This window comes from Leucoraja erinacea, chromosome 9 (assembly GCF_028641065.1).
Source record: "Leucoraja erinacea ecotype New England chromosome 9, Leri_hhj_1, whole genome shotgun sequence".
In the NCBI taxonomy this organism is placed as follows: domain Eukaryota; kingdom Metazoa; phylum Chordata; class Chondrichthyes; order Rajiformes; family Rajidae; genus Leucoraja; species Leucoraja erinaceus.
The window spans coordinates 22,297,060-22,319,665 of NC_073385.1; the positions used below are offsets into that span (position 1 = coordinate 22,297,060).

Here is a 22,606-nt window from a genome sequence, read left to right on the forward strand (position 1 = left end):
ATCAAAAGAACAAAGAACAGGAAAGCCATCACTTGCTTTATAGAGGTTACACAGGGCAAATATCAGTGATGACTATGCCCTTGCTGTTCCCCTCTGACCAGCAGTTGTCATGATCACTCTAATTGTTCCAGTTCCTGCTCTGTGTGCCATTCTGTGTGCTGTGTGTTGTGGCACGTTACTTCATTAATGTGCTTGATTCGGTGTTCCTGAATCTTTACAAGACATACACTTTTGCAGTTCAAAAAAAAAACACACAGCATGAAACCACAGTAATGTCGTAGTATGCTGGTGATAAATCTCAACCGAAATGGAATAAAAATCCCCTGGATGTCTGAAGTAAAAAATCTCTGAAATGTTGCCTGTATCCTCTTTTCAAATACTGCTCTGTGGTAAGAAGGAACTGTAGATGCTCGTTTACACTGAGGATAGGCACAAAATGTTGGAGGAACTCAGTAGATCAGGCAGCATCTCTGGAGAAAATGGGTAGGTGACATTTCAAGTCAGATCTGACAAAGGGTCCCGACCCGAAACGTCACCTTTTCATTTTCTCCCGAAATACTGCCTGAACTGCTGAGTTACTCCAGCATTTTGTGCCTATCACTAATATGCATTTCCTGGATAAAACATGCACCCAACACTATACTGTCATGTAAACTACTAGTGCCCATGTCTGCTGATGCACAGCATGAAAGTATTGGTGGTGTTGAGCTGGGAAGAAGCACGGGTGGCTGCAATAAATGGTGGGAGAATGGTGTCAACATTATTGTCTGAGGTGCTTGCATTTCCAGAACCAAGTAATAGATGCTGCTGCACCCGCTGAGTTTCTCCAGCTTTTTTGTGTACCTTCGATTCTCCAGCATCTGCAGTTCCTTCTTAAACAGATAATATAACATGCCTTGGTGTACTTATTAATGACTGTTGTGTATCTCACCAGACATAGCATTAGTCGAAGGACGTAACAACAGATGGCCAATAATAAAGTCAATTAAACATTTTCCTAATAAGTGCTGGCATGAACTAAAATGAACGGAAGGGATCTTATGTTTTTCAATGTGACAGCTTTTTTACAGGGATCCAAGCATGTCATATTTTCTTAACACCTGTAATACGTGGGCTGAAAGTTAGGGGAAGTGGATGCAGGCCCTGGTCCAAACGGGGTTGAAAATTTAATCCTCGACACTTTTGGCAGCAATTATTCTTTCCTTGACTCTGTCTTAGAGAGTTGATACCATTACTCAATACCTGCAGTTAGCTTAAACAATCAACAAGGCCCAATTTCCTTCATTGTGGCTTCAGCTGGTTCCAGAAACGTGCATGAATAAGGACTAAACATATTTGCCTTCATTATTGGCTTAGATGGTTAAGAGCATGCCTATCTCAAAAAATAGATTTAATAGACAGACATGTTGCACTGTGGTCTGCAAGAGTACTGAGGCACTTTACTTGTATTAGCCAAGTTGTATCTGGTGAAACAGGAAGCAATGAACTCAAGGTGCAATCAGGAGCTTTTCACCACTTGGAGTTTCTGACGAGTTTATTTGCCAACAGTACAGGCTTATCATCATTATTTAAAAATCATCTTTAAGATGTTTAAAGCAGATACAATTGGGAATCAGTAGCAATCGTTGTTGTGCATCTCCACTGCATCATATCCAGTTGGCACTGCTGATGAAGAACTCGGATCACACAGAAGTCTGTGATACTATTTCTATTTTTGGTAAATCAACACAAGAAAGCAATTTCAGTGCTGCATTACCTTTCAACCAATTTCTTCATTATTTTAGATCAGTGAGATTTCAGAGCAAACAGAATAGGCGTCTTGTATTGATAATGCTTTCACATGCTTTTTGCTAAAATAATCTACAAATAATTCCACACATTCAAATTTACCTCCTTTTCTGAATGTTATTCTATACTGACCACATATCTCGTAATTTTTTTTAATCTTCTTATAGAAACATAGAAACATAGAAAATAGGTGCAGGAGGAGGCAATTTGGCCCTTCGAGCCTGCACCGCCATTCAATATGATCATGGCTGATCATCCAACTCTTCTTTAATTGTATCATCTTTACCAAAAGATCTTGGAGGGAATAAAGAAAAATATTAAACATTTTCACTGTATTGACCGAAAAAAATAACAAGGGAAATATTTTTATATTTGGCATGAGATTGTCTGAGGTTAATGGGTCAACAAATTCTATGGTTTGTCATTTCTGATACTGACACTTTCAAATTATCTGGAAAAGCCATTATATTTTAAATAATACATTTAATAATTTTCCTATTATCAACCAATAAAATGCAATCTCCATGGCAGTAAATGACCACATGCATACAGTGTAACATGCCAAAGCAATTATTTTAATTGACAATATAAAAATGAACTGCTGGGCTTCCTAAATAATCGCTGGTAGAACAAGAGACTGGGTCTTACCTTCACAAGTCACTTCCTTCATGTCTATCACAATATAAATTTTGCCCTCAGGCTCCAAATCAACCTGCCAAAAGGAACATATGAAGTATGAGGACATGCATGTGACAAAACATATTATATCAAACATTACCACCCCATAACCACAATAGCCAAGTAAATATAATAATCGTAGCAAAATACTGCAGCTGCCGGGAACCTGAAATAATGACAGAAAATCCTGGGTAACTCAGCATTGGCAGTTTGTATTTTAGATTCTCAGCACCTGTGGGTCAGGCAGCATCAGCGGAGAGAGAAACAGATTTACTGGTCCAAGTGAATGATCTTTCATCAAGACTCTTGCTGAAAATTACGAAGGATGATCATGGTGGCTGGTAGGGTGGAGGGCAAGGGCAAGGAGAACCCTAACTTTGTTCTGGGTGGGAGCAAATGTGGCAGGAGCAGAGGTACAGGAAATGAAACAAGCGCCGTAAAGACACTTGAGTGACGGTGCAGCAGAAACCATGGTTGAATGAACAAGAAAAACATTTCTGAAGTCTGGGTACAGAGGTAGTATCATCATTATAAATGGGATGAAAATGGCTAAGAGAATGGAATGGAATCCATACAGGAAACAAGATGGAAAGAAGTGTAGTTTGACCTTTCAGTATGTTCTAGTGAATGTCACAGAGGAGGAACAATAGCTTCATTTGTGACCACAGATGCTGCCTAATTTGCTGAGTATTTCCGATTTTAGTTTACATACATTAAAAATTGCCGAGTTCAACTCAGGTGAAGACCTAAAATCAGTGTAAGAGCAGAGGCTCGTTGCAAAGAGGCCATTCGGAGCAACCCAGAATAAATGCAAGGATCACCTTTGCTTCCTTGAAAGCCCACATCTCCTTCTGCAACAAATTTGTATCCACTTTCCATGAGATACTAAAGTCTGATGATATAATTTGGTCGCCTAATTATAGGAAGGATGTTAACAATGTACAGAGGAGATTTACTAGAATGTTGCCTGGGTTTCAACAACTAAGTTACAGAGATAGGTTGAATAAGTTAGGTCTTTATTCTTTGGAGCGCAGAAGGTTAAGGGGGGACTTGATAGAGGTCTTTAAAATGATGAGAGGGATAGACAGAGTTGATGTGGACAAGCTTTTCCCTTTGAGAATAGGGAAGATTCAAACAAGAGGACATGACTTCAGAATTAAGGGACAGAAGTTTAGGGGTAACATGAGGGGGAACTTCTTTACTCAGAGAGTGGTAGCGGTGTGGAATGAGCTTCCAGTGGAAGTGGTGGAGGCAGGTTCGTTGGTATCATTTAAAAATAAATTGGATAGGCATATGGATGAGAAGGGAATGGAGGGTTACGGTATGAGTGCAGGCAGGTGAGACTAAGGGAAAAAAAGTTGTTTGGCACGGACTTGTAGGGCCGAGATGGCCTGTTTCCGTGCTGTAATTGTTATATGGTTATATGGTTATATGGTTAACCATAGAAATTGTATGTAATGTCTCAACAGTGCAGACATCTCTAATCTTTCCCCTCATTAATTAAAATGGATTTCACACATTGCCAATGTTCCAATATCAATGAGACAATTTTCCACAGTAGCTGCCTGGGCAATACAAACCAGAAAAACAGTACAATAGTCTTTCAATGTCATATTTCTCCAGCTCCTAGAATATTTTGTCAAAGATATTGTAGATGAACTGAAAAATCTTACATTCCCTTCACTTTCTTGATGTTATAATCTCCTGCGCCGTTCCAAGTCAGTTATCCTAGCCTTCTCAGGTCCACCCTCCTATTCCCATCCATCCCATATGTGTTCAATGTAATGCATCTCCTGCACAATTCAATGACAGTTGGAGTTGACATGTGGGTGTGTCTGTGTGCGTGAATATATGGAGAGGAATAAGAGAAAGAAGGAAGTTTACAAAAATTGTGAATAGGTTGGGTTGAGGAACTGAAACTAAAGGACATACATTAATGATCGAGAGTATGACACACTGAAGTTGACTCAGCAAATTAATATACCATGACATCAGGGTAAAATATTCCTTTTGCGGTTGAAAAGTTGTACAGGTTTACAGACATTCTGAAAATGTTTTGGTTTTTGCTGTAACATACATGTTGTTATGTTTAATGTTTGATGTTTTAAGTATCATTCTTAACTGTCATTGTATGCCATGTTGTCACTTGTGGGCGGAGCACCAAGACAAATTCCTTGTGTGTGAATACTTGGTCAATAAACTTATTCATTCATTCATTCATTCATTGTTATAGACCCACACAGATGCACATATGCAGGTGCATGACACACACAGCCCTGAACGTGTTGGATCACAATGCATGATCCACCAATGTCTATAGCCAAAGTTAATTGCTGGCCAATATCATGAATAATTAGCAACACAGAGCCACCTGAAGAGATGAGGCCATTGTGGCTAGTGCAGGTGCTGAGAAGTATTTGGAAATTATTCAGATCTGGGTTGAAGCATTGGACAACGTGGAAGACAACAGGTCCCTTGAATCTCTAATAGTGCACTGGCAGGAGGAGGTGAGCATCTATCCAAAGGGTCAAGAGATCTTTCAGGCTGCAGTCTCAGTCAATTCAAAAAGGTGTTTAAAACGCCATATTTAGAGCAGAGTCAATCCAATCTCTGCTGTTGAAGGATTTCAACAACTAAACACCAGCACTGAACTGAACTGCTGTTTCCACTATTTGACTCCACATGCTTCTGCTGAACATGCAAAAACGAAGGAAACGGGACCTCATTTGTTAAGTGAATCACACCACATCATAGTTCTACACAAAGTGACTGTATTCAGCAACCCTTTAATTTGGCATTTTTATAAAACAAAAATAGGAAATTGACAATTTGCTTCTCGGTCAACCTGTTGCAACAAAGAAACATAATATCCAATTGCCCTTTATAAACTAGCTCACGGATAATCTTCAGATAACATCTGTTTGCTTGTGTATAAACAATGTGTTAACGATAACATTTTTACATATTCCGGTAGAGATTACCCCCCTGGAGTCCGAAATCACCTTATCTGAAAGTTTCATGCTTTATTTCTCAAGTTAATAATGAAAATGTTCAAGATCATGACAAAACTTTGTAATAAATACGACTCTTTCGCTGATGTCGTCACAATGGGTCTGTGTCGTCTTGTTCGTGCTGCTTGCTCCCTGGCCGCCTGCCTCACTCCCCTCCTTCTCTCCCACCTCCTCCTCTCCCCCCTCTGTGCCTCTCTGTGCCCTTCTCTGTGCCCCTCTTTGTGCCCCTCTCTGTGCCTTTCTCTGTGCCCCTCTCTGTGCCTCTGTGCCCCTCTCTGTGCCCCTCTCTCTCTATCCCCCTCCCTCTCTAGCCGCGCCTGGGAGTTGGGGACTATGTGTGAGTGGATAGGGCAAGGGATGGGGTAAAAGGAGTGAATGAATAATATTAATATAATATATCAAGGGGGGGTTTGTGTGTGTGTGGGGGGGGGGGGGGGGGGGGGGGTGGGGGGGGGGTAGTTAGTGTGTGTGTGACGCCGCAAGCTACCCCCCCTCCCCCGCAATCGCGCATTGAGGGGACATTGAAATAACACAGCATGTATATCACATAAGTAATTTAATGTTAAAGAATAAAATGCATGGCCACGGAATCCTTCTTTAGTTTCAATCTAATGAAATTCTCCAGCTTCCCACAGAAGAAACATAATGCACCTGTTGATCTGACAAGTAACTAATATCAGGCAAGGGGCAAATTCAAAAAACAATTCAGAGACAGATGTCACTGGAGAATGAATTCTACATAACAGCAAATAAGTGAGGGATCAATAAAATAATAATTAAGGATTTCTAAAAGTAAATCCACTTTCGCTGTTACTGAATGTATTCTCAAAATGGAAGTCAATTATGGAAATAAGGAACTGCAGATGCTGTCTTACAAAAAATAAAGACACTAAGTGCTGGAGTAACTCAGCGGGTCAGGCAGCATCTCCAGAAACATGGATAGGTGACGTTTCCTCATCTTATAGCTGATTTCTTCCTGGTCAGGACTCTTCTGGAGGCCTTGTATCTGGAAATCAATATATTTATACTTCAAACTTTTCATCAAACAAGTTCTCAGTATTGGCCACAGACCATAAAATTATAAATACAATTTAACTAAACTATGGCTAAATTGGAGACCAAATCACCATTGATGTGTTGTTGCTGCATGCTTCCAATTGGACTGATGAACAAAGTTTCAATGAAGTGCCAACTCAAGAGCTTTGAAAGAGATGGGAAGAATAATAGTGGATCTCATTTTCCAAAGTTCTATGCGTGATCTGTTTCAGCAATTTGACAAAAGTGGACACTTGCATTATTTCCAAGTTTGCTACTGATACTCAACTAGATGGGATTGTGAATAGGAGAAAGGATATAGAGAGGGGATTCTAAAAAAAGTTGAGTGAGTGGCAATAACGTGACAGATCAAATATATGGAAAAAGGTGAAGTTATTCATTTTGCTGTACAAAACATAAGTTTTTTTTTTAATTATGAGAGATTGCGTATTTTTTAAATTATGAGTGATTGTGTAGTGTCAATGTTCAAAGTCAGTGGTGAACACGATGATAGTGGGTAAACTGGCACAAAGAACTTCCAGAGTAACTGCCATGGAAATGGGCAAATCAACACTGCCACTTTACTCCATGTAGACTCCAATATTGGAATAGATTCAGAATTACAGTGTCTGGATTTTCAGGAATTTTAGAAACATAGAAAATAGGTGCAGGAGAAGGCTATTCGGCACTTCGAGCCAGCCATTCAATATGATCATGACTGATCTTCCTAAATCTGTACCCCGTACCTGCTTTCTCCCCATAACCCTTAGCAGCAGGTATGTTCGTACAAGTGGTCTTGTACCATATCATGGTTATTCACCACTATCCTAGCTCTCAGTGAACCCGAGGAGAGCACACTGTAGGAATGCTAACCAATAAAATGTATCCTCTCTTCTCCCCTCCTTGGAGTGTCATTCTGTGTGAAGTGAACAGGAGAGAGTATCAACTGGATTAGATCCAAACTTGAACTTCAGACATTGAATATTAGGCTCCATAGCAGAGCTGGATGAAATCAAAGGGAACGCACAAAGATGACATATATTGTTTTCTTTAGAGCTTCGGAGATTGAGGATAGATGATTGTAATCATCTGTAGTCTTTCTGCTGACTGGACAGCATGCAATAAAAGCTTTTCACTGTACCTCGGTGCAGGAGACAATAAACCAAATTAAACTTTTCAGAAGCATAGATACGATAGTCAGAACCTTTATCCCCAGGGTGGAAATGTTACAGACTAGAGGGCATAGCTTCAGTGTGAGAGAGGCAAAGTTTAAAGGAGATGTGCAGGGCAAGCATTTTTACAAGGAAGGGTGGTGGGTGCCTGGCTTGTGTTGCTGGTTGTAGTAGTGGTGTCAGTTACAATTGTGGCATTTAAGAGGCTTTTAGAATGGAAGGATGTGGACCATGTGCAGGCAGAGGAGATTAGTTGGTTTCATGTTCAGCAAGGACATTGTGAGCCAAAGGGCCTGTTCCTGTGCTGTACTGTTCTATGTTCTAAAGACCGCAGGGTCAGAGCTGGGGAATGTGTCTCAGGGCACCATCATTTAAACTCAACTCAGTTTACATCACTTCATTGGTATGGAATAAGTAAGGTGTGCACAACATAACAGAGAATACAGCAAAGGAGATTATTCAGACTGTATTATGAAAGAGTACACTCCAGTCAACCTTTTATTACAATAGTCTGCTCTCCAGTAATAGCCCTGTCCCACGGTACGAGTTCATTCCAAGAGCTCTCCCAAGTTTAAAAAAAATCAAACTCGTGGTAAGCACGGAGAATGAACGCAACGGGTACGTCTGAGCTCGGGGACGTTTCTTACCGGCTCGTAACGCTAACGGCAGGTACTCGGGTAGACTCGTTAACGGCAGGTAAGCTCGGGAAGACTCGTGAAGATTTCTCAACATGTTGAAAAATGTCCACGAGAGCCCCGAGTACCGACGAGTGGCCAATACCCGTAAATCTCCGAGTTCGAATCAGGGCAAACTCGGGAGAGCTCTTGGAATGAACTCGTACCGTGGGACAGGGCTTTAACCATGATCTCCTAATCTTTTTATAATACTTTTCAAATATTTTGCCTATATTAGATGAGATTAGATTAGATGATAATATTCACCACCAATCAATAATCGTGGTGATGTATTCCATTGTCTAATAACCTTTCACACAAAAAACTGCCTACTATCTATTGCTTCAATCAACATTATTAAGATAGATTATCTGGTCGTCATATTTTTGCTTCAGGTCATACGTTTATAAGCCATAGGAGTAGAATTAGACCATTAGACCCCTCGAAACCGGGGGCTCTGGTGCCGACTACTCACCTCACCGTTGCGGAGCTGGCCGAGTCCGGAGTGGGTGGAGCGGTGGTGGAGCGCTGCTGCGGCCCGACCTCCGGAGATTCGGAGGCTGCAACTGCGGGTCTGGCGGACGGCAGCACCGGGAGCCCGCGGGTCCCTGAAGGGACCGCTTTTCAGGGCTCCCGCAACGGCGACTTCTCCCGCCCGAGTTGCGGGGTCGAAGAGCTCCTGGAGCGGGGCCTTACATCACCACCCCACGCGCCTTGGAATGGCCGCGGGACTCTGCGAGCGCACGCCGGGGGCTCTAACATCAAGAACCCGGTGTGTGACCTTGCATCACCCGGCGTGGCTTTAATGGCCGCGGGACAATCGCCATCGCCAGCCGGGGGCTTTGACTTTGACTCTGACATCGGGGGTGGGGGGGGGGGGGGGGATGCAGTGGAGAGATAAGTTTTTTTTGGCCTTCCATCACAGCAATGTGATGGATGTTTATGTAAATTATGTTGTATATTGGGTCTATTTGTTTGTAATGTATGGCTGCAGAAACGTCATTTCGTTTGGACCTCAAGGGGTCCAAATGACAATTAAATTGTATCTTGTATTTTGTATCTTGTAACCCCATTCTCAGCCTCCTATCCATAACCCTTGACTGTCTATCTCCACCTTAAAAATACCCAATGACCTGGCCTTCAGAGCCGTCTGTCATTATTACATTGGTGTCTGTGAGCAAATTGATTGTAGCACCTCCAACATTTCAATATCCACACTTCAAGAGTTCTTCATTGGCTGCAGAGCACGTTGGAAAGTACTTAAGTTGTAAATGCATGTGTCTTTCACAATAATTCCATGCATCCTAACCTGTATCATGTCTTCGATGTAGTACTTTATCTTAACTATATTGAATTAAAAATATATTACATCCATCACATAATCCATGCCTCTTCTTCTTGTCACTTTTTCATTACCCCACAAGCAAATTGAAATATTTAAACCCAAGTACCATTTTTAGGAAGGCTTTGTTATGACTGGGAGATTTTCACAATGTTGAAACACTGCATAAATACAAGTTGGTGTTAATTCAGTATTATTAAAATAAAGCCAGTTCTGATAATTAGACATTTTTGTTAACACATTTTTAATGTGAACAAACTCAGCAGGTGCAGCAGCATCTATGGGGCGAAGGAAATAGGCAATGTTTAGGGCCGAAACCCTTCTTCAGGCTGATGGGGGGTGGCGGGGAGAAGAAAGAAAAAAGGAGGAGACAGTGCTGTCTCCTCCCCTTCCTCAGCCCTCGGGCTCCTCCTCCTCCTTTTTCCTTTCTTCTCCCCACCACCCCCCATCAGTCTGAAGAAGGGTTTCGGCCCGAAACGTTGCTTATTTCTTTCGCCCCATAGATGCTGCTGCACCCGCTGAGTTCCTCCAGCATTTTTGTGTACCTTCGATTTACCAGCATCTGCAATTCCTTCTTAAACATTTAATGTGAACAACTTGTGTATCTTCAGCATTGTTTCACAATGGAAACAACTGGTAATAACAGAAAATAAATGGTTTGCATACTTATATATACTTCTGTCCATTATCCTGGCCTTGCTAAAACATATATAATGCCTTCTATCATAGGAAAGTAATTTAAATAGGATTACATCATTTCTATGTTTCTATAGTCAATGGTGACTTGGTCGCTAATTTTGTCATTGTTTAGTTAAATGGTATTTATAATCTTAAAACATGTGGCCAAGATTAGGAACTGGTAGGGATGGGAAATAACATGCACCGTTGGCACCTTGTGATACCATGCTGCTTGTGACCAGCTCAATGAGGGTCAGGTCATCATGAATTTTTCTTATGGTTACAGATACCTGCAACACATCCTGCAGTGGACCACAGCGTATTCAGCTTGGGGGAACCTCCCTTTATTGTAAAACCTGCTTCACTTCTGCCATTTCCTGCTCTAACAGTTTACGATATTTGTAGATCTTCTTCACCTGGCAAACAGAATTAACTGCCCTAAAGATTAGATTTTTTTTGGTGTTTCCCTGAACATTGACATACATGAAATTTTGTTTCGGGGATGATTAATTCCAGTCAAGCAATTCTTCATATCGATTTGAATTAGATGCATCATGGTGTAAAATAATGGTGTGAATGTGCAAATTGTTTTATCTGGTAAAATGTTCCCATGTGAAGCAATCCCCAACATGTCCACAGTCTGAAAAGATGCCTCCACTGTGTATGCATTACTTAGATCAGGTGGGACTTCATCTGAGGAAACACAGATAACACTTCATCTGAGGAAACACAAGTAATCCTTGACAGATATCTTTGTCTATCTGATCTGCAGACAGTTCCTTTGACGAATTAAAATAATACATTGGACATCTGAATCAGGAAGTAGATTCCTCAGTATATATTTAAAAGAGAACTGCAGATGCTGAAAAAAATCGAAGGTACACAAAAATGCTGGAGCAACTCAGCGGGTGAGGCAGCATCGATGGAGCGAAGGAATAGGTGACTTTTCGGGTCGAGACACTTCTTCAGTCTGTAGTAGGGTCTCGACCCGAAACGTCACCTATTCCGTCGCTCCATAGATGCTGCCTCACCAGCTGAGTTTCTCCGGCATTTTTGTCTTCATCGGTATATAAATCACAAAGTAATGAGTATTCACAGTTCAATTTATGTTCTATGTTTAGTTTAGTTTAGTTTAGTTTAGAGATACAGCGGGGAAACGGGGCCTTTGGCTCAACGACTCCGCGTCAACCAGCGATCCCCATACACTAGCATTATCCTACACACCAGGGATAATATTTGCAATTTAACCAAAGTCAATGAACCTGCAAACCTGTACATCTTTGGAGTGTGGGAGGAAATCAGATCACCCAGAGAAAACCTACACGATCACGGGAAGAATGTACAAACTCCGTACAGACAGCACCCGTAGTCAGGATCGAATCCAGGTCTCTGTCACTGTAAGGCAGCAACTCTACTGCTGCGCCACCCCAAATGATTCCAAATAATCTTCCACTTACATTAATTTATCTCTTTCAATAGTACAGGCATTTTGTAAATTGCTTTGTAAGTTACAATGATCAATCCCCAAAATATATTAAACATTTATCTATGATTGGATGCACTCTAATGTGGCATTTGGAGCCAGTTCAACAGGATTAGCATCACGGATTTTAGCTTCAGGAAATTATGCTTATTGGAGATTTAAGCCAATGTAATGAAAAGGTAGAAAGCTTAAATAATAACACTATTAAGGTGTAGCCCTCCCTCTGTAGATACAGCGCCCGCCATAATGTTTGGGGCAAAGATCCATTATTTATTTATTTAAATCACGTGTGGTTAAAGTGCACATTGTCAGATTTTAATAAAGGCCATTTTTAAACATTTTGGTTTCACCATGTAGAAATTACAGCAGTGTTTATACATAGTCCCCCCCCCCCCCCATCCCCCATTTCAGGGCACCATAGTGTTTGGGACAGCAATGTCATGTAAATGAAAGTAGCCATGTTTAGTATTTTGTTACATATTCTTTGCATGCAATGACTGCTTGAAGTCCGTGATTCATGGACCACCTGTTGCTGGGTGTCTTCTCTGGTGATGCTCTGCCAGACCTGTATTGCAGCCATCTTTAGCTTATGCTAGTTTTGGGGGCTAGTCCCCTTCAGTTTTCTTTTCAGCATATAATAGGCATGCTCAATTGGGATCAGATCGAGTGATTGACTTGGCCACTCAAGAATTGACCATTTTCAGCTTTGAAAAACTCCTTTGTTGCTTTAGCAGTATATTTGGGATCATTGTCTTGCTGTAGAATGAACTGCCGGCCAATGAGCTTTGAGGCAATGGTTTGAACTTGAGCAGCTAGGATGTGTCTATACACTTCAGAATTAATTATGCTACTCCAATCAGCAGTTGTATCATCGATGAAGATTAGTGAGCCAGTACCTTCAGCAGCCATACATGCCCAGGCCATAACACCCCCACCACCGTGTTTCACAGATGAGGTGGTATAGAAACATAGAAAATAAGTACAGGAGTAGGCCATTCGGCCCTTCGAGCCTGCACCGAGATTCAATATGATCATGGCTGATCATCCAACTCAGTATCCTGTTCCTGCCTTCTCTCCATACCCCCTGATCCCTTTAGCCACAAGGGCCACATCTAACTCCCTCTTAAATATAGCCAATGAACTGGCCTCAACTACCTTCTGCGGCAGAGAATTCCAGAGATTCACCACTATCTGTGTGAAAAAAAGTTTTCCTCATCTCGGTCATAAAAGATTTCCCCCTTATCCATAAACTATGACCCCTTGTTCTGGACTTCCCCACAATCTTCCTGCATCTAGCCTGTCCAACCCCTTAAGAATTTTGTAAGTTTCTATAAGATCCCCCCTCAATCTTCTAAATTCTAACGAGTACAAACCGAGTCTATCCAGTCTTTTTTCATATGAAAGTCCTGACATCCCAGGAATCAGTCTGGTGAACCTTCTCTGTACTCCCTCTATGGCAAGAATGTCTTTCCTCAGATTAGGAGACCAAAACTGTACACAATACTCCAGGTGTGGTCTCACCAAGACCCTGTACAACTGCAGTAGAACCTCCCTGCTCCTATACTCAAATCCTTTTGCTATGAATGCTAACATACCATTCGCCTTCTTCATCGCCTGCTGCACCTGCATGCCTACTTTTAATGACTGGTGTTCCATGACACCCAGGTCTCGTTGCATCTCCCCCTTTCCTAATCGGCCACCATTCAGATAATAATCTACTTTCCTGTTTTTGCCACCAAAGGGGATAACCTCACATTTATCCACATTATACTGCATCTGCCATGCATTTGCCCACTCACCCAGCCTATCCAAGTCACCTTGCAGCCTCCTAGCATCCTCCTCACAGCTAACACTGCCCCCAGCTTCGTGTCATCGCAAACTTGGAGATGTTGCATTCAATTCCCTCGTCCAAATCATTAATATATATCGTAAATAGCTGGAGTCCCAGAACTGAGCCTTGCGGTACCCCACTAGTCACTGCCTACCATTGTGAAAAGGACCCGTTCACTCCTACTCTTTCCTTCCTGTCTGCCAGCCAGTTCTCTATCCACATCAATACTGAACCCCCAATACCGTGTGCTTTAAGTTTGTATACTAATCTCTTATGTTGGACCTTGTCGAATGCCTTCTGAAAGTCCAGATATAACACATCCACTGGTTCTCCCTTATCTACTCTACTAGTTACATCCTCGAAAAATTCTATAAGATTCGTCAGACATGATTTACCTTTCATAAATCCATGCTGACTTTGTCCAATGATTTCACCACTTTTCAAATGTGCTGCTATCCCATCTTTAATAACTGATTCTAGCAGTTTCCCCACTACCGACGTTAGACTAATTGGTCTGTAATTCCCTGTTTTCTCTCTCCCTCCCTTTTTAAAAAGTGGGGTTACATTAGCTACCCTCCAATCCTCAGGAACTACTCCAGAATCTAAGGAGTTTTGAAAAATGATCACTAATGCATCCACTATGCTTTTGATCCAGGGCAGTTCCTTCTCTCCTCCATACTTTGCTCTTGCCATCTCTCTGATATGTTAATCTTCGTCTCATATGTCCACAAGACCTTTTTCAAGAACTGTGGTTGCTCTTTTAAACACTTCTTGGCAAACTGTAACCTGGCCATCCTATTTTTGCTGCTAACCAGTGGTTTGCATCTTGCAGTGTAGCCTCTGTATTTCTGTGCATGAAGTCTTCTGCGGACAGTGGTCATTGACAAATTCACCCCTGACTCCTGAAGAGTGTTTCTGATCTGTCGGACAGTTGTGTGGAGATTTTTCTTTATTAGAGAGAGAATTCTTCTGTCATCAGCTGTGGAGGTCTTCCTTGGCCTGCCAGTCCCTTTGCGATTAGTAAGCTCACCAGTGCTCTCTTTCTTCTTAATGATGTTCCAAACAGTTGATTTGGGTGTGCCTTAGGTTTGGCCGATGCCTCTAACAATTTTACTCTTGTTTCTCAGTCTCATAATGGCTTTTTTGACTTCCATTGGCACAACTTTGGTCCTCGTGTTGATTAACAGCAATAAAAGTTTTCAAAGGTGATGGAAAAATTGGTGGAAAGACTAGGTGCTGAGAGCTCTCTTGTACCTGAATTAAGAAGGCAATTAAAAACACCTGAGCAATTACGAACACCTGTGTAGCCATGTGTCCCAAACATTATGGTGCCCTGAAATGGGGGGAACAATGTATAAACACAGCTGTAATTTCTACATGGTGAAACCAAAATGTATAAAAATGGCTTTTAATAAAATCTGACTATGTGCACTTTAACCACATGTGATTTTTTTCTATTACAAATCTCAAACTGTGGAGTAGAAACAAATAAATAAATGATGGGTCTTTGTCCCAAACATTATGGAGGGCATTGTATTTAGATATAGCTTCACCAGAGTTTATTTCGAATATTTTAGAGTATCAGTTATTTCTTGCCCGATTTCTTAATGCCTTCAGCAGCGACTAGCCAACTGGTTGCAGCTTTCATTCAATCAATATAGTTTTTTTCTACACTCTTCCAGCCCTATTGTTCCCTCCTTTCTCCAGCTGCTTTTAATTAAACAAATCACCAAAGGACTGAAGAGAGTGCAGTTCCTCGTTGGAGTGTGACTTTCTTTACAGGTCCAACCCCTGATGCTGATCTCGCGATCGGTCTTTAAGTTACAGATGACACCAATGAAGTTCATTAGCAGGACATGCATTTCATTTCCTGTCCTTACACAATTGAGTCCATCAAATAGGACAAATTAGATAATTCTCACAAAAGATTCTCATTCCCATAACTCAAATTATTTGTTTAAGAAGGAACTGCAGATGCTGGAAAATCAAAGGTAGACAAAAATGCTGGAGAAACTCAGCGGGTGAGGCAGCATCTATAGAGCAAAGAATCTCCCACATTGCCTTTGCTCCATAGATGCTGCCTCACCCGCTGAGTTTCTCCAGCATTTTTGTCTAACTCAAATTATTTGCCATTTTGTCTATATCTTCAATTTCCAACCAAATCTGGTATAAAATATCAGCTTATTTTGGATACCATGTTTCCTTAGGTGTTTTGCAATTTTGATTAATTTCCACCTTGCCAAGATATTTAAAATTATTACTGGAAACACCCAACTAATCTCCCACAATCCTTGCTGTTAACTAGGTCTCTGGGACTATTAGTGCACAGATCACACCTGACCACAGCACCCAACCAGCTTCAATTTATAATACGCAAATGGGAATGATACAGAGAGAAGGAGATAGGGAGAATGGATATAAAGGGAGATAAGGAAGTGGGCAGGGGTGAGGGAGAAAGGAATAAAAACATAGTACTTTTGAAATGGAGAAAGGAGGTGTAAAGAGACTTGGGTGTGCAGGTACATGATTCCCAAATGCTTAAGTCAGCGGTAAGGAAGGCAAATGCAGTGTTTAGCATTCATTTACAGGGAACAAAAAAGCAAAAATAAGGATGTATCGTTGAGGCTTCATTTGGAATATTATGAGCAGTTTTGGGCCCCATATCTGATGATCTGCTGGCTTTGGAAATGGTCCAGAGGAGGTTTATGAGAATGATCCCAGGGTTAACATAAGAAGAGCATTTGCTAGCTCTGGGCCTGTACTCAATGGACTTTAGAAGGATGAGGGGCGGATCTCATTGAAACTTATCGGATAATGAAAGGCCGACACAGAGTGGATGTGGAAAGGATGTTTCCAGTAAAGGGAGAGTTTAAAACCAGAGGGCAGACTCTCAAAATAAAAAGATGTACCTCCAAAATGGAGTTGAGACGGAATTTCTTTAGCCAAAGGGTGATGAATCTATGGAATTCATTGCCACAGACAGCTGTGGAGGCCAAGCCATTGGGTATTTTTAAAGTGGAGATTAAAATGTTCTTGATTAGGAACGGCGTTGATGGTGATGGAGAGAAGATAGAAATATGCGATTGAGAGGGAAAAACAGATAGACAATAGGTGCAGGAGTAGGCCATTCGGCCCATCGAGAGCATGATTGAATGGCGGAGTAGGCTCGATGGGCATAAATGGTTTAATTCGACTCCTAATGTCTTATCGTCATTGTGAATGGTTAAAAGTAAGCAACACGTTTTTCTCTATGAACAGTGGTAATATTGCTTCATTTTAAAAAATGTACTATCAGACACTGACATCAAAATTGTGTGTTGAAAAACCTAGGTATGAAGAAAATGAAAGCAATTCCCCTTTGCTGATCTCACAGGCTCAAACAGAAATTCTTCACAGGTCACACTACATATTGGACAAAGATTTTTCCAATTAGTAAACTTAGCCAAAATTTCAGATATGCAGCAGCCATTGCTTGTAAGTAATGAAGCTAAACTGGTCCACACATGATAGCCAATTTATTTGTGGTGCGAATTGTGCCAATAGGTTAACACACGTATTGCTATCACTGACTGGATGTACGCAGAGTAGCTGGATTGGAGAAGCGTACAGCACCCATTTGTCACCATGCTATTAAATAAAAAAATCAGATGCTCATCTTCACATGCACAAGTAAGCCAGCACATGCATACCAAAGACTGAAACATATACCAATTGGTTGAAAGATACGGCATGGAATCAGACCCCACAGTCCAGCGTCCACACTGACCCTTGCTCACAAATTCTACGTAATCCCACTCTCTCATCCACTCCCAACACACTAGGAACAATTTGCAGAAGCCAATTAACCTACAAACCCTCACATCATTGGGTTGTGGAAGGAAACATGAACACGCAGAGGAAATCCACGCGGTCACACGGAGAATGTGCAAAATTTACACAGACAGCACCCGAGGTCAGAATTGAATCCTGGTGGCTGCCACTGTGAGGCAGCAAGTCTACCAGCTGCGTGCAATGTCTTCAGCTAGAAAGGGCAGGGTGGATAGTCCATGACAATCAGTTCAATTTATTCCACATGATATTAAGAAGCAGGTAAGAGCAGGGAAAAGGACAGTGCGAGCCAACTTTGATCATATTAGGCAGGAATTTGCAAAGCTGTATATGTTTGTCTATTGTGATTTCTGCAAGGCATTTGATGAAGTTCCACATGATAGGCTGCTCTGGAAGGCTAGATTGCATGGGGTCCAGGGAGAGCTAGCCGGCTCGATAGAGAATTGGCTTCATGGAAGGAAGCAGCTGGTGGAAGATTGTTTTGCAGACTGGATGACAGTGACTAGTGGTGTGCCTCAGGGATCAGTGCTGAGTCCATTAATCTTTATGGTTTATATCAATGATGTGGATGAAAAAGTAGAAGGCATGATTAGTATTTTTGCAGATTACACTAAAGTGGGTGGCATTGTAGATAGCAAAGATGGTTATCAAAAATTACAGCAGAATCTTGAAAAACTGGGCAAGTGGGCTGAGGATGTTCAGGGAACTTCTGCCAACCAACCAGTTGGCTGTGGGATCCCATAGCATGCACTGATGTCATGGGAACAGAAAAACCTCATTATGGCAAATCTAAAAGATTCACAATTGAAGAGTTCATAGTCAGCCGTTAGTTTTACTGTTCATCTTGGACCTCACTGATAGAACCTACAGACAGCAGAATGTGGCACCCAAGCCATTAGTTTTACACCAAGGGTGGCTAGTTATTATTGATACTGTGGATAAAACCAAATGCAAGTGTCTGAACTATTTCTCATACTTTTAAGGTACTAAATTAATTAATATATATGTTTTACAATGTTATACATTATTCTTCATATTTACAATTTTATTTAACTATTTTATGGACAGCAGAGTACTTGCTCCTCCTGTTATCTTTTTTATTTCATCACCCGAGATCATTAAACTCACTGATCTGGCCCAGATTAGGGTTCAGGTTAGCTTTGTAGCTGATGGCCCATGAGCTCATGGAAGCCCAGTTATTAGCTGCTAGGTAGAGTCACACAGCGTGGAAGCAGGCCTTTGGCCCAACTTGCCCATGCCCCATCTAAATTTGTCCCACCTGCCTGCGTTTGGCCCATTTCCCTCTAAACCTATCCATGTCCCTGTCTAAATGTTTCACCTAATTTCTATGTTGCAATAGTACCAACCTCAACTACAGTATCTTCTCTACCAGCTTGTTCCATCCAACACCACCGTTTGTGTAAAATAGATACCCCTCAAGTTACTATTAAATCATTTCCCCCTCACCATAGACCCATGTCCACTCGATCCCCCTACTCTGGGCAAGAGTTTGCGTTTACCCGATTATTCCTCTCATGATTTTGTACACCTCTCCAAGGTTACACCCCATTGTTTCCAATATTTGAGGAATAACGTGAGAAAAGAAACTGCATGTACCGTATGGCCAACATGACTTTGTGACTTCCAAAACATTCTACCATGAAGTCAAGTCAAGTCGAGTCAAGTGCTTTGTTATATATTGTAGTTATGCACAATTGCAGTGAGGTACAGGCACAATGAAATCGTGTTTGCTGCAGCAGCAGCAGCAGCAGCAGTTACATAGATTCAGACAAAAATATAAATTATACATGAAATGTCTACAAAACTGAAAATAAAAAAAGATTGTGGTCCAGGAGGTGCCTCCTGCAGCCAACTGTGAAGGCTCTGGAGGTAGTTATAGGCACAGGCATGTCTTCTTCATGATTACGATACAATACAATAGAACTTTATTTATCCCAGGAGGGAAACTGATCTGCCAACAGTCATAAAACACAAAATACAGGAAGCATGAAATTAAAGTGACAAATGAAAAGGGTTGGGGATGTGCAAAGATTGGGGAGGGGAGTCAGTCTTCCCCACGACCGAAGGGGGAGGAGTTGTACAGTTTGATAGCCACAGGGAAGAAGGATCTCCTGTGGCGTTCTGTACTGCATCTTGGTGGAGGTGGCTGAAGGTACTCCTCAGGTTGACCAGTGTGTCATGGAGGGGATGTGCTGTATTATATTTGTGCTGCACCCAGGATGTCATTCCAGATGTTAACACCTGGAAATTTGAAGCTGCTCTTTCTCTCTTTCTCCACTGGCGTCCCTCCAATGAAAGCAGATGCATGGTATCCTGACTTCCCCTTTCTGAAGTCAATCATTATTTTCCCGATTTGATTGATGTTGAGAGTGAAGTTGTCACTGTCACACTATCCAGCCTGGTGTTCTATCTTTCTTCTGTTCGTTGACTTATCAGCATCTGTGATTCAGCCAGCAACAGCCGTGTCACCGGCTGATCTGTAGATGGCATTGGAGCTTGCTTAGACGTGCTGCTGATATAATCCAGGAGATAATCCAGAAAATCCCAATTGCAGGTTGAGCTCCACCACTCAATAAAAGTATCGGGTTTGAAGAAATAATTATGGTAATCAATCGGTTTCAGTTCTGAATTTTGGAAAATGGGAACACTAAGTTCTAAAATAATCTTGTCAGAAATCCAATTCAAAATAAGTAAGATATGGTTTAATGAGAAAACAACAGGCTTGTTAATGCAATTTTCACACTTCATATAATGTTTTCACAAGTTTATTTTTTTAATACAACCAGCTGAAGCTAAATCAAAGCCCATGAACAAATGGAGGCAGCTCCATTCGTTCTCCCTAACAATTTCAGTTGTGCTCAGATTTCTAACCTGCACTAATTGGGTTCAGCATAAAATGTTAAATGTCACAGCCTATTCTTCCAGTTTAGAATTACAGAATGCAATTGACAGTGCTGGACGTAATTCTTCTTAATCTTTTAATTTTCAAAATAGCATCTTAACTAGATGACACACCTTCTGTTTGCAGCCAGTTTGTGCCATCTATTTGTGACACAAATGAAACCCGACCTCTCTCTAGTGACAATGCAGTCTGCTGTGTAACCCTCATCTTCCTTTCCTTTCCACCTTTTGGCATCCAGGGTACCTAACCAAGCAGGAGATCACATACATGGACTAGGAGTGTAGAACTCTAGGCACTCCATTCCTTTTACCCAGTTTCGGTGGTTCATATTTAATCTGTCGATGATTTCTTCCATAACTGTGCTTCTGCTGTTTTGCATTTGTCATTGTATTTATTGCTGCATGTATCATTGCCATGTACACTGTTTACTCTATGTGTTTTGCGTGAACAAGGAATTCAATTGTACCCGAGTAACAATAAACTAATCTGAATCAGAGGAGTCTTCATTAGTCCGCAAACATATTTAACAAAGTTTCCAACAGTGTCTCTTTTGGTTTATACTCGGTTTATACTCTCTAGAATTTAGGAGATTGAGAGGGGATCTTATAGAAACTTACAAAATTCTTAAGGGGTTGGACAGGCTAGATGCAGGAAGATTGCTCCGATGTTGGGGAAGTCCAGGACAAGTGGTCACAGCTTAAGGAAGAAATTCAATTGCACCCGAGTAACAATAAACTAATCTGAATCAGAGGAGTCTTCATTAGTCCGCAAACATATTTAACAAAGTTTCCAACAGTGTCTCTTTCATATCCTGCTCACTCCCCACCTCATTCCACCCAGAGCAAGGATAAGGTTCTCCTTGTCCTTGCCTTCCCCAGGCGGCTTCTGCATCTACACAATCATCCTCCATCATTTTGGCCACCGTCAATACCACCAGGCATCTTCGCCTCGCCTCACCGACTGACATTCCAAAGGGATTGTTTCTTCTTTCATCTCGAATGACAGCAACATAACAGCTTTCCATGCAACCGCAGGAGTTGCAGTACCTAATCATTTACCATTTCATTTTTCACCATGCATGCAGCCAAACACTGTCACGGGATGGGTGCTTCCAATTTAATGTAAGCTTTTTATGTTCACCAATGTCTTCACATTAGGGAATCCAAATGCAAGTGGATGACAGCTCTGCAGAACAGCTCCATTTAGTCTGCAATGGTGACTAAGCCCCTGGCTGCCTGCCACTTTAAATCTTCACCCCCCCTGATCCCGACCCCCCCCCCCCCCCCCCCCCCCCATTTTTGACCTCCTAAACTATCCTCTGCATTGATCAACAGTATCTCACTTTTGAACGTCGGGCCTCTGGGAACAACATGGAGTTCCACTATTTCAGAAAATCGGCCTTTCATCCCATGTCAGAGCTATCCAGTCCACGAATAATCAGCAATCTGTCACTCAATTTTTTCCAGATCCACTGAACATTTCCAACCATCAACTAATTTCAGACTTAAAGCAACCGCAGTGTCTTCTATCTCACATTTCCAGAATATTTTCTCCTTTCCTTTGTTTTCACTCATCTACTTATACCTCCTCCACACAGATTAGCTGTAACAAGCCATAACCACCTTCTCTCAGATGGCACTTCCTCCATATACATCATTCAGTCTTTATTGTCTCCATCTTCTCTACAATTTGAAACCTTTGACTTGTCCTTTCATCAGAAAGAGGAAAAAGTACATTGAGATGCAACATGAACTTTTATCTTCCTTGTCCCTGAAGATGCTGCGTAGCAGTAGAGCGGTAGAGACTACCTTACAGTGCCATAGACCCAGGTTCGATCCCGACTATGGGTGGTCGGCTGTTTGTACATTCTCCCCGTGACCTGCGTGGGTTTTCCCCGAGATCTCTGGTTACCTCCCATACTGCAAAGACGTACAGGTTTGTAGGTTAATTGGCTTGGTGTAAATGTAAAATTGTCCCTAGTGTTTAGGATGGTGTTAATGTGCGGGGATTGCTGGAGGGTATGGACTCAGTGGGCCAAAAGGCCCGTTCTCGCACTGTATCTTTGAAAAAGTCCTATTTCCGTCATTGGCAGATTTTGCTTTACAGTATAAAAATGCTGTTGGTTTGAACGTTTTTTTCTCTTCACTGCAACTAATAAAATAT

General features: G+C 41.6%; 1 protein-coding gene across 1 annotated transcript in view; it reads right to left on the reverse strand.

Annotated features, from left to right (window-relative positions):
* LOC129700114 (protein kinase C eta type-like) overlaps nucleotides 1–22,606 on the reverse strand; it is a 197,897-nt gene that overhangs the window by 125,154 nt on the left and 50,137 nt on the right. Inside the window, exon 2 of the mRNA XM_055640312.1 lies at nucleotides 2,437–2,500. Within this exon, the coding sequence (XP_055496287.1) occupies nucleotides 2,437–2,500 (64 nt within the window). The remainder of the gene's footprint in view (nucleotides 1–2,436; nucleotides 2,501–22,606) is intronic.